Source organism: Petaurus breviceps, unplaced genomic scaffold (genome assembly GCF_028583685.1).
Source record: "Petaurus breviceps papuanus isolate PSGF00001 unplaced genomic scaffold, PetGlider_PUasm1.0 90762, whole genome shotgun sequence".
Lineage (NCBI taxonomy): Eukaryota > Metazoa > Chordata > Mammalia > Diprotodontia > Petauridae > Petaurus > Petaurus breviceps.
In genome coordinates, this window is record NW_027187339.1 from 8,930,163 (window position 1) to 8,943,417 (window position 13,255).

The following is a 13,255-nucleotide window of genomic DNA, read 5'->3' on the forward strand; positions in this document are numbered from 1 at the left end:
TAGTGCTCCATGTTATCTAGACTTGTAATGTTCTTAAATTATTGCTTGAGCCTAGATTGGAAAAGTTTGCATTGAAAACTGCAAGGAGTTCCACGGAGTAAATATTACCTACAAACTCCAATCTCTCAGCGTTAACTGCACTGCTCTGAGCATCATCACCTCCCCAGAAAGCACAACAGGGAATCTGTTTGTGAATGATACCTCCATGCTGCAAAGGCCAGAATGCGCAGGAATGAGATATGAGGTGTTTGCAACAGACAAACAGAGTAGGAAACAGGTGAAAACAACGCTTACTATCTCAGTAGAAGGAAATTGTAAGTACACTCTGGGACCTTTGCTTTCAGCTTTTTTTAAGTTCTTGTCATCCACCCATACCATTCACGTAACACTTGTTCCCCACTGCATTGTACTGTAATTATTTATTTTCTTGTAACTTCCCCAACTGCATTGTAGTTTGCCCCCATGAGATTGTAAATTCCATATTAAGTATCATACTCTATAGCAATCTTCATGATTTTGTGAATTTTGACCCAATATTTTCTCAACTGTTTAAACTGATTTTTGTGTCTTCCACAATACCTTGTATAAGGTACCAAAATATATAGTCTACTGAAGATATTTGTCAACAGAATCAATAAGTGAAAGTCATTAAGCACTTGTAATTTGCCAGTGTATACTATGCTAAACTCTAGGGTTAAAAAGATAAAAACAATATAGTTCTTGTCCTTAAGGAGGATATAGCCTGATGGGAGGCATGATATGTAAATATATAGGTGTGTATAAAGCATGTTAAAATCAAATACAAGGTCACCTTGTAACAACAGGAGGTGGGATGAGGAAGGTGTCAAAAAAGGACTTTGGTAGAAGTTGTCACATGAGTTAAGTGTTGAAGAAAGCCAGGGATTTCAGAGCATGGAGGGTGCAGTAGAAGAGCATCTTTCTAAGCAGAAGAGGGAAGATAAAACATCATGCCTGAGTAACTACCTGCAGGTGGGAGAATATGGATAGACAGCAGGAAGTGTGCAAATGAATAATGGTCAAGTAGATTGGAAAGTTAAGAAGGGACCAGATTGTGAAAGGCTTTAAATGCCAGACACAGAAGTCTGTATTTGATAGTAGAGATAATGGGACTCCTGGGGCTTGACCAGGGTGAGGACATGGTCACCTCTGTGCTTTAGGAAAATTCTGCCAAGGCTGGAGTGAGTAGAAAGAGTGAGTCCAAGAGATCTATTAGAAGACTAAGGCAGTAGTTTATGAGCTGTTATGGTGGATGCATGAGTGAATAGAAGAGTACATATAATAATAAATATTTTGAAGATACCAAAAAGAAATTTTGGCAGTCTACTGGATGCGTCAGGTGAGGGTGAGAAAGTTCCGAAGTTCAGAAGGTTGGAGAGGGGAAGATAATGAGTTCCGTAATGAGTTACTTGTTGAATTTGAGATGTCTGTAGGACATCTAGTACAAAATGCTTAAAAGGCAGTTGGCTGTGTAGATGAGGGCTGGATGTATATAGATTTGGGAGTCATCTACATAGAGATAAGAGTTGAACTTGTGGGGCCCTAAGTGAGGGAGTGTGTAGAGAAAGGAGAAGAGAACTCAGAACAAAGGCTTGGGGTGCATTTAGTGGACATGATGTGGATGATGATGCATGCAGCAAAGGTGACTGAAAAGGAGCAGTCAGATGGACAATTGGAGAAGTAAGAGGAAAGAGCATCATGAAAACCCAGAAAGGAGAGAATGTCTGAGTGGAGAGAGCGGTCAGCAATGCCAAATGCTGCAAGGAGGCTGGGAAGGAGGAGGACTGAGAAAAAGGCTGTTAGATTTGGCATTTAGGAGATCATTGGCAACATTGGAAAGAACACTACCAGATGAATGATGATGTTGGCAGTCAGATTGCAAAGGAGTAAGAGAGTAAGTGTTGGCATCAAGGGCATATGACTTTATTAAACAGTTTGGCAGAGGGAGGAGGGTTTTGTTAGTGGGGATTGCTAGTAGGAATGGTAGATCTAATGTAGGAGTATTTTTGAGGATGGGGGAAATGGGCATGTTTGTAGGCAGCAGGGAAGGAAGAGATTGATAGGGAGAGATTGAAGATTGGGAATGAGGAAGGATGGGTCAGTGTGCTGGAGAAGATGGGAAAGGTGGGTAGGATCAAGTAGAGAAATTGACCTTGTTAAGTGGAAGGGCCACCTCATCATCAGAGACTAGGAATAAAGGAGTGATGAGTCAAGAAATTATAAAGGAGAAGAGAAGAGGGAGAACTTATCTATTGTCTTCGTGTAAGGTACAGTCCGCAGCTGAGAGGGTAACATGAGGGATGATGTAGGAGGTTTGGGAGAAGAAAAAAATTGGAACATCCACTTTGATGAGTTGGATGGAGGATCAGATGGGGAGGAATCTCTAAATTCACCAGTTCTTTAGTTGTAGAGAGGTTCATCTATTGCACTCTAGCTTCCAAGCTCATCACTCAACTGATGCTGCTTCCTTCCAACTTACTGATCCTTTGATTGACTTTCAACAATGAGGATCCAAATAAATACTGGCTAACAGAAGCCTGTAGTGGGCCTATTCATCACAGTTGTGTCACATCCTCTAGGTCCATTCAATTAGGGGTGGTGGAGGCCAAACATGGGAACAATCCAGGCTTGGCATCTGGCAGGGCTCTAGAGGGAATAGGACAAGGGAAAGGTAATAGTGTCAAGTTGACCTGTTGAATTGAATGAATGGAACCCTTTTGATTTATTATTGGAAACAATGCCTGACAGATAAGAGAGACTATTTAAATGCCTTCTCTTCCCTTCCCTCCTAGTATGCAACGTTATACAATGTTACATCTCATCTTTGTGATTTTTCCCACGATGGCCCCCATCGCTGGAATTCACTCCTTTCTCACCTTTGCCCCTCTTAGAAGTTTTAATTTCCTTCAAAGCACAGCTCAGACCTTCCTTCCTTAATGAAGAATTTCCTCATTTCCCCAGTTGTTAGTACTTGCCACCCAATAAACATCTTATGTTTATTTTGTATGTGTTTGGCATACACTTGCATGTGTCACTTGCCCAATAGAGTGTAAGATGTTTGAAGGCAAAGACGGTATCATGTTTGTCTTCGTATCTGTACCACCTGGCCAAAAGCCTAGAATATGGTAAGTGTTTAATAAATGTTCATTGGTGACTTTAGTAGGACCTTTTCTGAGCATTTTCAACTGAATTAGAATTAGAATTAGAATCCAGGTGTATTGGTTTCAGTGTCTCTTGACCGGAACTTGATCAGTGCCATCTATTGGAAGGTTGGTAGACATGACCCTTGACCTGGAAGACAGTGAAAATCAAAGGATAGATTGCTGACTGGAGTCCCACAATCCGTACCATGCTTTATGGTTTCGCTCTTCTCACAGTTTTCCCTGAGGAAGAGGGCTGTCCCATTTCATGTGCTGTGAACAAGAGACGTTTAGAGTGTGAAGAGTGTGGTGGCTTGGGCACCTTGATGGGCACATGCCAGTGGAGACAGGGAGATGGCAAAGGTAAGCTGCCGTTACTGTTTGCATTGTTTAATCAATTCAACCAGTAAACCAATTAACCTTTACTGGGTGCTGGCTAAGTACTGGATTAGTTGCTGTGAGGGCAGATAGGTTATTGTTTTGTTTGTTTTTATCCCATGGTCTGATTATGGAAGGAACAGGAAGGATTCACTGTCTTTTACTTGTTCAAGGGAGATTGGGACTTAATAAGAGGTTAGAATGACATTTTTTTTTTTTCATCTCAGGAAGACTCCTGACTAGAGTCTTGGCCTAGGAAAGGAAGATGAGAGGGGAAGAGTTGTGCTTTATTTTCCCTTTTCTTGTTGATTCTTTGGAAGGAATTGAGCTAGCAGGTGAAATGTGGGAAACTGAACTAGTAGGGAAAATATGGGCCAAACATTTAGTAGCAAAATAACAGTTATCAGAATGTCCCTGCTAGAATTAAGAATTAGCATGTAAGGATGCCAAGAACCTCGGACTAGCCATCAAGCAACATGATTTCTCACCCTGATTTTGCTGTTCTTTAGCTGTAGGACCCTGAACAAGTCTTTACCCTTCTCTAGATTTTGCTTATCTCCAAAAGGAGGTGATGGGGCTATTTGAAGTTTGAGGATTCTGAATAAGTCTATGAAATAGAAAGTGTCCAAGGGCATTTGTTCTTTTTCTAGGAATTTCCAAGAACTATTCGACTTGCACGCCAAGCCTCAAGACTTGTCCTGATGGCATCTGTGACTCTGTGGAAAGTCGAGATCTTCATATCTGCCCCCAAGATTGCATACGTATGAAACCCTTGCTGACCATTGTCCCTTTCCCCAAAGAGCTTCTAGTATAATTGGGGGTGGAGAGGGAGGCACGTGTATATGATTATATTTGTTTGTTAACCGTTTACATGCTGACCTACCTTTAAAAGGCCTCCTTACTTATTTTCATGTAACTTGGGTGGTTTGCTTCTCTTCCTCCCTCTCTGCCCCCAGGAGCAGACTGAGTCTCCTGGAGCCAATATTAGTCTCAGAACCCAGAGACCAGGAGTATTTGCCTTGCTTTTAGTTTCAACTTCATGACCTTAAGTCACTTATTCCTTCTTTGCGTCAGTTTTACTATTCTACAAAGTGGAGATGGTCATTCCCATTGTAATGAAAGCTAGAAGTGAATGACTTTGGAGCTCTCTGGAGCTCAGCTTCTGTGTAAATATAGGAGTGGCAAATTTGCCTGTGGTGAACTGTCCCCAATTTTGTTGAGTAAAGCCCCTCCCTATTTGTTTTAAGTGGAAGAGCATAGCTCCACACCCATGGCTGAGACGATGTGTGTTTCTTCTGTCTGTGTCTGATTAGGGGGAGACATTATTGGCGGTCATGAAAGAGGGGAATGGAAGGGAATCAAGGCCGGATATGGAGTCTGCAACTGCTTCCCAGAAGAAAAGAAGTGTTTCTGTGAACCTGATGATGATAAAGGTTAGAACAAGGAGGGCAGCACTGGAGTGGGGATGGGGGTAGGGTCTCCCTCTAGCCCCAGTCCCTGGACAAGCCCCATGGATGGAGGAGACATTGCTCTCCTTAGGAGCGGTAGCCAGCTCTCAAATGTAAGGAGAATCATGAAGGGAAGCTTCATTCTCATTAGGTGCCCCAGTCTACAGGCAACTGACAAAGCATCCAGGCTAAACAGCAGACTGAAATGTTTATTAATGATTTCCATCTCAGCTGTTCAGTATGTATTTGTATATATGAAAGTCATACTGATGCCTTGCTTTCTCACTTCCTTGACTGAGCACATCCTGCCTTCCCCTGGGCCTGTGATTCCTTACAGGGGAGATAGAGAAGTTTGACAGCCTCTTTTTGGATAGTTTCTAATCTGTTTGTGACACATCAAATATCTATTAAACTGATGTTTACCAAGATACCAGGGCAGGGGTCCAGTCCTCTGTCTGTGACAGAAAATGTCTATTCACTGGATGACATGAAGACAGGGCCTGGCCTAGAGTAACCACTTAATCAATGCTTATTAACTCCTTCACCACAATAACAATGGGCCCCAACTGTAGGGCCCTAAAAAGTACCCAGAAAAAGCTTTTATTCCAGCGTGATTATAGTTGTGCCTTCACCATAAGACTCAGCAATTCTTGTTTATAAAGCTCTTGAAGGTTTACAATGTAATATCCTCATGACCCTGTGAGATGGCTTTGTGTGTATGGTCATATTCTTATTTTGGGTCCTGGAAAGCTTAGGCTTGAAGAGTTTCCCTTCAGTATGTTTGTAATTGTGTAGCTTTTAAATATCTGCTGGCTGGAATTTGAGCCCAGGTCTCCTGACTGCCAGGTTTAGCGCTTTTTTCACTACATCATGCTGGGTTCCTATTATCTAGTCAGTGTTACGGCTTAAAGTTCAGATAGTAAATGCCATCAGAGGACAGAGGAGAGAAAAAAATCACACTTGAGCCTTTGAAAAATGAGGGAGACTCAGGTGGGTGAGGAACTCCTAAGTGAGAATAGGACAATAAGACCTGAATGGACAGTGTGCAGGACTGTCAGAACAGATGAAGCTGTTGATGTGTTCCTAAGAAGTAAACACCTGAGAGTTTAGTTTTCCTGTCTTCCACAAGCTACTCTCTAGAGACACAGTCATGAGGTAGAAAAGGGCCTAACAGGAGGAATCACCCAAGCCAAAAGTTATGTGTTAATTGTTATTATTGGCTAACTATGACTCATGTGAAGGTTTAATTTAGAACCATGCTGGAACAAAAAGACTTTTCTGGTACCATGTGGGGTCCCACATTTGGGTCCCATGGTTATTGCAGTGAACTTAACATACTATGAATAAAACACTGCTGCCTTATTCTCCAACAAATGGAAGCCAAGATCCTTCAGGCCTCTTGGCTCATACATCAGGCCAGACTAACACTTGTGTTGTTAGAGTGATGTTCCAAACCTTTAGGCCACTGAACCTTATAGTCAAAGCTTCCATAATGGCACCCAAATGACATTTGTTTTCCTTCATGTGAAGACGATAATAATGGAATGGGAGAAGGAAGGGAAAATTCCACTGTGCAATATCTATTTTTTTTTCTGACTCCTACATATCACTGCTGAGCAGCTCAGGAATGTTCTCCTTCACCCTTCTTGACTTACCCCCACCCTAGCCAAACTCCTTGTTTTTTTTAAGTTTTGCACTATCATTGTGGGAAATGCTGCATGACCCAAGGGCATATGTGTGACTCACACCCCCTCATGCCCTATGTGTACACACACACACACACACACACACACACATACACACACACACACATACACACACACATGCATGCACGTAGAGAGAAATTCACTGTAGTAATGTGAAGAATGTATACAAGCCCAGTCAGAAGAAAGTGGAGAGGAGGAGAAGATGGAAGTTTTAGAGCTGCAAGGGAGCTTAAAAGTCTGATTATCCAAATCCTTCATTTTGCATGTGAGAAAATGGACATTCTCAGTGGTTGGGTGATGTGTCCAGTCAGTGAGAGAACTTTCCTGATTCCCAGGGCTATCCTGGTTCCAGTACACCACTTGGATTCATTCCTTGACTTACCTCAGATACTTATCTACTTGTTTGACCTTGGGCAGAATATTTAACATACCTAAGTCTTGTTTTCCCCACCAACAATATTGGGGGGAAGGTCATAACAATACAAACCTTGGAAGATTGTTGTGCATATCAGATGAGATAATATTTGTAAAGTACTTTGAAAATCTTAAAGTGCTAAAAAAGTGTCTTTTTTTGTCCAGACCTGTGATTTTCCTCAATGTGTTAAGTTCTCAGTGAGGAAACTCCCTCTCCCAGTGTAGATAGGCAATTCTCCAGAAACTCAGAGTTGCTATAAATATTTTAGAACATACAGGTTCTTTTTCTTCTTATCCAGTCATCTTGGAATGACTCCTCACAGATTTGACAAAGTTTTTTTTTATATATTTGAGATATGAGACCTTTATCTGAGAAACTGTCTATAAATCCCCCTTCCCCCAATTTTCTGCTTTCTGTAATTGGTTACACTGGTTTTATTTATAGAAAACCTTTTTAATTTAATGTAATTGAAATTATCTGTTTTATACCTCACACTACTCTCTGTCTCTTGTTTATTTATAAATTTGTTTGCCTTTCCATAAGCCTGATAGGTGATAAGTTCTATGTTCTTCAGATTTTCTTGTAATATCCCCCTTTATCTATGGGGAAGAAATCAAAACAATTCAGTCATGTAAAAAAAATACTCTCAGTATTTATTGATTAGAGAAATACAAATTAAAACAACCTCGAGATACCATTTTACATGTATCAGATTGTTCTAGGCACTCGGAGGCCACAGGGCCACACAGCCAGCATGAGTCAAAAGTGGGTCTTTACCACTGGTCATCTTAACTCAGAAGCCAGATTCTTTAGCCTTCCTCCACCATGCTGCCTCACAAAGGTCTCTGTACACACCAACAATTAGTATAAAACTCAGACCGGGGGAGCACTAACCTCCTCACCCTTCTTTGCCCGCAGAACCACTTTGTGATGAAGTCTGCAGAATGGTCATTGCTGTTGCCATTCTTTTCTCCTTCATCTTCTCTGTGCTGCTCTCTTCCTACTTCATCCGCCGCTACCACAAGAACTCCCACAAGCCACCCATTGCATCTGCAGAGATGACCTTCAGGAGGCCTGCTCAGGCCTACCCCATCAGCTATTCTTCATCCAATGTTCGCAGGCCATCCCTGGACTCCATGGAGAACCAGGTCTCGGTGGATGCCTTCAAAATCCCTGTAAGATTTCATGCAGGGATGGAGTGGACTGTATCTGATCTGTGGTAGATTGTCTGTGCTTGTGGGTTGGTTGGTTTTAAGGACATTAAGGAGATGTTGACTAGGAGAAAGAAAACCCAAAGCTCCTCATTTAGGTGCAGATCAAATCTCGGGTGGTCCTTTTTCTGATCTTGTATATCTGTTCTGGGAGTTCTCAGAATGAAATCTTTTGGGGGATCATCATGGGATTATAGATTTACAACTCAAAGGGGCCTTAAAATCCATTTAGTTCATGTCTGATGAGGTGACTGAAGCCTAAAGAGGATAATTACCTTGTTCTGAGACAGAACTTAGGCAGTAAGTTGCTAGCTGAGCCAGGATTTGAACCCATATCCTTTGACTCCTATGCCACATTGTCTCCTAATGGCAACTGAATGCTAGCTCCAGAAGGGACCTTAATAAATCATTTGTTGCAGCTCCTTCTTTTTGTAGATGAAGAAATATAATATTTTGCCTCAAGTGGCAGAGCCAGAGTTAGAATCCAGATCTTCTGACTCACGGTTAAGTTTTCCTCCCATTATACCACACTGCAACCAATAAATTAAGACTGACTCTGTATACATCAGTTTCCTGCCTATTGGAACAGGGCTTAGAGAATGAGTTGGATATCAGACTGAAAATCCCAGTGCTATGGTATTGTAGCGTCAGCTGTTCTTCCAAAAACAGTCTTCTGTCCCACACCCCATGGTACAGTGCTAAACAAGACCTGTTCCAGGGAAACTGCAAATTTTGGCTTTCACAGAGCAGTCTGCCAGGAAGTCTGCAGCTCAGTCCCCATTGCCACCCCCATCCCAGTTTCAGTGCTGTTGCAATTTGGAGACAGGAATAGGACAGACAGTACTCATCTTCCCAGATTTCTTTGGTCAATTTCTTTGGGAAATCTCGGAAAAAAAGAAAACAAATTTACCACAAAGATTCAAATACTAAATCAGTCCCTGATGGCTCACAAGACTAGTAGGCAAAAACACACTTAAAATACTGGGTTTTAGCCAAACTCTGGAATACTGCTGGAAATGGGACCAGCAGAGGATTGTGGGACTAGAGGAAGCAGTCCCCTTATGGAAGAAACCCAGAATCAGTAACTTGTAGAAATACTACTGTGAGCTTTCAGGGAAAAAGAACACAAGGCTGGGAGTCAGGAGATTTAGAGGGAAGTAGGGGCCTTAGAGATGGACCCTTCTTTGTCTAACCCCCTCCACTTGACAGATGAGAAAACAAGCCAGGCAAGTCCAAATGACCTGCCCAAGTCTTTAATGCCCACTCTATTACTAATTAGTCCTCTCTTTGCCAGCCTCCTGATGTGTACGCTGAAGATCATAATGCCCGCCTTGGGAGAATACTTTTCAATTATAAATGACATTATTTAATGATTTAAATTCAGTAGAGTGGTCTATCAACATTATCTTAATTGAGCTTCATAGCATCCCTGTGAAATAGGGACTGTATGGACAATTTTGCCTATTTTACAGGTGAAGAAACTGAGACCAGAGGTGAATTGGCTTGCCCATATTAACATAGTTTAGTTGGTGTCTGCGGCAGGATTCAAACCCAGGCATTCCTGATTCCAAATCTGACACTGTTGTATATGACACTATGCTGTCATTTCATGTAGAAGTGCTTTGAAAAGTAAATATGCTATATGAATGAAGAGATTATTATTTTTATGTCTCCTCTGAGATGTTCAGTCCTCCTCCCAACTGTCTTTTGGGCCTAAATCACAATGCTGTGGAGTAGAATTTGTTCCTATTTTCTATCAGAGAGCATTGAGGTATGAAGGTAAGGTAAGTTCACCTCAGCAGAGGCCCCAGTGGACCCGAGGCCATGTGCCCACTTCTGGTGCTCATTCCTTGAAGCCAGACTCAAAAGCTTCAGGAGTCAGTTAAAATGTTGTTTCCTTGCAAGCTTTAGCTCTGGGTGGTGTGTCCTGTGATGCAAGGAGATTGCATGTTATGCAACCCTAGAGGCCTCTTAGGATCCAGATTCACTGGCCTTGCCTTTTGCCCACTCTCAGCCCTCCCACCTTCTTTGCCTTGGTTCCAGACTGGTTTTTCTGTGCAGTAGAGATTCCAGTCCCAGGAGAAATTTGGTATTAGTACAATGCTTTGATATGCAAGCTAACTGCCTGAGTCAGATACCACGCTGGACAAGTTGTGTAAATGGGTAGTGGTTGTTTTCAGATTTAAAGTTTAGCCCAAGAATATTTCAGTTCCAAGAGGCATTAAAATGTGTGGTAAGGATTTCTTCAAAGCCAGAAAAATTTAGAATCTTAAAAAGTTGTGACAGAGAGCTGTATTAGGGGTGAACTTGGGGTCCATTTTAGGACTTATTAGAAACTCTTTGTGTGTTCCTCACCCACCAGACTAATCATTTCTCTGTCCTGGAAGACTTGTCATTGTTCCTATTGACGTGGAGGTGCTGTTTACAGGCTGTCTCCCAAGCCTGATGTGTTTCCTGTTGAATTCCAAAGGGATGGTCATTCTTTGGAGACTCTTTGCCAACTGGAACACTGTCTCTTTGTGGGCAGGGGCTGGAATAGCTGATGGTTGGAGTGTCTCTATGGCATCATAATCTATGTTTACTTGGATTTCCTGAGTGTTTTATAGATTTCTCACCATCCTGTGGTAGCAACTATTTGGCCTTTTTTTATAACAGAGATTGTCCATGGTAAATCCCTCTAATTTGTTGTTTTTTAATGAAAAAAAAAGTTGAGACAGTTTGCAGCAGGGCTGCACAAGAAAGGAAAATGTGTAGATAGTGTTTGGATAAGTGAACATTGTCCCCAACAGCAGCAAAAGTATATCCTTATGGGGTGGCCAGGTGGCTCAGTGAGTAAGAGCACCGGCTCCAGTGTTGGGATGACCTGGAGATCGAATCCTGGGCTCAGACACTCGGTACCACACCCAGAAATAACTGGCCGTGTAACCTTGAGCAAGTTACTTAACCCCGATTGCTTAAAAAAAAAAAACAACAACTATATCCTTGTTCCTTGCGGTAAAAGTAAAATGTGGGTATTTAGTTAAATTTTGCAAGCCTTTACTAAATGCCTACTATGTGATTGAACATAATAGAATGATAGTCTCTTGGATAGAAATCGGAGATCTGAAAAGAGAATAAAAAATTTTAGTAGTGAGAAAGCATGGTGTGTGTGCTATTGAAAAATGTTGGACTTGGGGTCATGAAAGCTATATTTAGCCTGACTTTTGAAGTTTGCTGGTTGTATGACTGACCAAATCAGTTTTCTCATCTGCAAAAAAGAGAAAGTAATAACACTTACCTAATGGGGACATAAATAATAAATAAAAGTAATATTTTTAAATTACATTAAATATTAGCTATATTGTCAGTGTTTTAGCATGTACAAACGTGTTTGTATATGCATGTTATGTATTTTGTTATATATAATTTTTATATTCTATATTTTATAATTACATCATATATAATTTATAGTATATATAAGATCTATGTGTATATGTATATATGCATATGTGTGTGTGTATGTGTGGATGGATGTGTATATGGTGGAGATTTTTGTTTTGGTGGGGGTGACAGGGAGAGATGCCCAGACTAGTGATAATGCACACTGTGTCTGTGTTAGAAAGTCCTGGTATGGAAATGCCCTCCATTAATGCACATCAGTACTTCTGCAACTTCAAGCCTTAGAGGTGCCAAAGACACTGAGAAGTTAAGTTTAAATGACCTGCCTCAGTGTGTCAGAAGTGTGTGTCAGAAGTAGTATTAGAACCTTAGGTCTTGCCTGTCTCCAAGGCTGGCCTTTTATTTACTTTCCTCTCTTGGCACAGAGTAGACATTTAATACATGCTCACCGAATGGAATTGTCAGTCAGTAACTTAAAAAAGTAAGGAAATGATAGGAGAACACTTAAGTACCATCAGTGAGTTGAAGTCACTAGGCCTTGATGAATTTCGTTCATGAGTCCTGAAAGAGGTGGCAGATGTGATTGCTGAGCTGCTTTAGCGATCTTTGAAAGATGATAGACGCTATAGATGTTCCATAGGACTGCAAATGATAGATGTCCAGATTTTCAAAAAAGGGAAGAGAATGGTGTCTTCCTATTATAATACAGAGAACTTGGATTCAGTTGACCAGTTCCAGTTCCAGAACATATTGCTTAAGGGTGGTTTGTGAACATTTAGAAAGGGAAGTGGGAACCACTGAGTACCAATATGACTTCATCACAAACAGGTTACTACAGAGTAACTTTGGTTCCTTTTTAATTTTTTTTTTTAAACTTGGGTTGCTAGATTGATAGAGGCAGATAGAAGTTAAGTTACTTGCCCAGGACTTACATAGCTAGGAAGTGTCTGGAGAGAAATATTGATGTTGTACATTCTGTCCAACAACAATAACAATATCCAATAACGGTATCACCTACTTCAACTTGCCTGTTGCCTGGGTATGACTTAAAAAAGTGGAGAGTTGGTTGTTAATTATGCCCAAGGGCATTTTTGTAGTTATTCAAATGTTCTAGAAGAAAGGTTATTTCTTTACTGCATCTCTTCTACAGGAGAAGTCGGGAAAATCTGTAGGCAAAGGAACAAGAGTGATAGTACAGCTTGGGGTCTATGAAAACAAGGAGACCTTTTATAACCTGTGCGTGCATTTGTCATATAGTAGGCCTGATGTTGCCCCAAGGGGATTTCCTAGAAGAATGTCTTTATTTTGCTTCACTTTTTGTAGGTGAAACTCCCTTATAGTGACATACTCCTAATATTGGATCCCAACATTTCAACCAAATTCCATTTGACACGAATGATTCTAGTTTGAATCATGTCTGTTAGGCACAAAATTACTGACACAATTCCCTCTCTGCACATCAACTCCCTGGGGTGATGGGCACAGATATTTTTAAAACTTTTTGTAGGCAGTATTTCATAAGTTTCTTTTTTATTTTCCTATCATCACCTTATCCTTCTCT

General features: G+C 41.1%; 1 protein-coding gene across 1 annotated transcript in view; it reads left to right on the forward strand.

Moving 5' to 3' along the window:
* The window catches only part of RET (ret proto-oncogene), a 163,481-nt gene that overhangs the window by 123,507 nt on the left and 26,719 nt on the right, over positions 1 to 13,255 (forward strand). Inside the window, 5 exon segments of the mRNA XM_069068365.1 lie at positions 56 to 314; positions 3,396 to 3,521; positions 4,187 to 4,297; positions 4,850 to 4,969; positions 8,024 to 8,280. Coding sequence (XP_068924466.1) covers positions 56 to 314; positions 3,396 to 3,521; positions 4,187 to 4,297; positions 4,850 to 4,969; positions 8,024 to 8,280 — 873 coding nt within the window.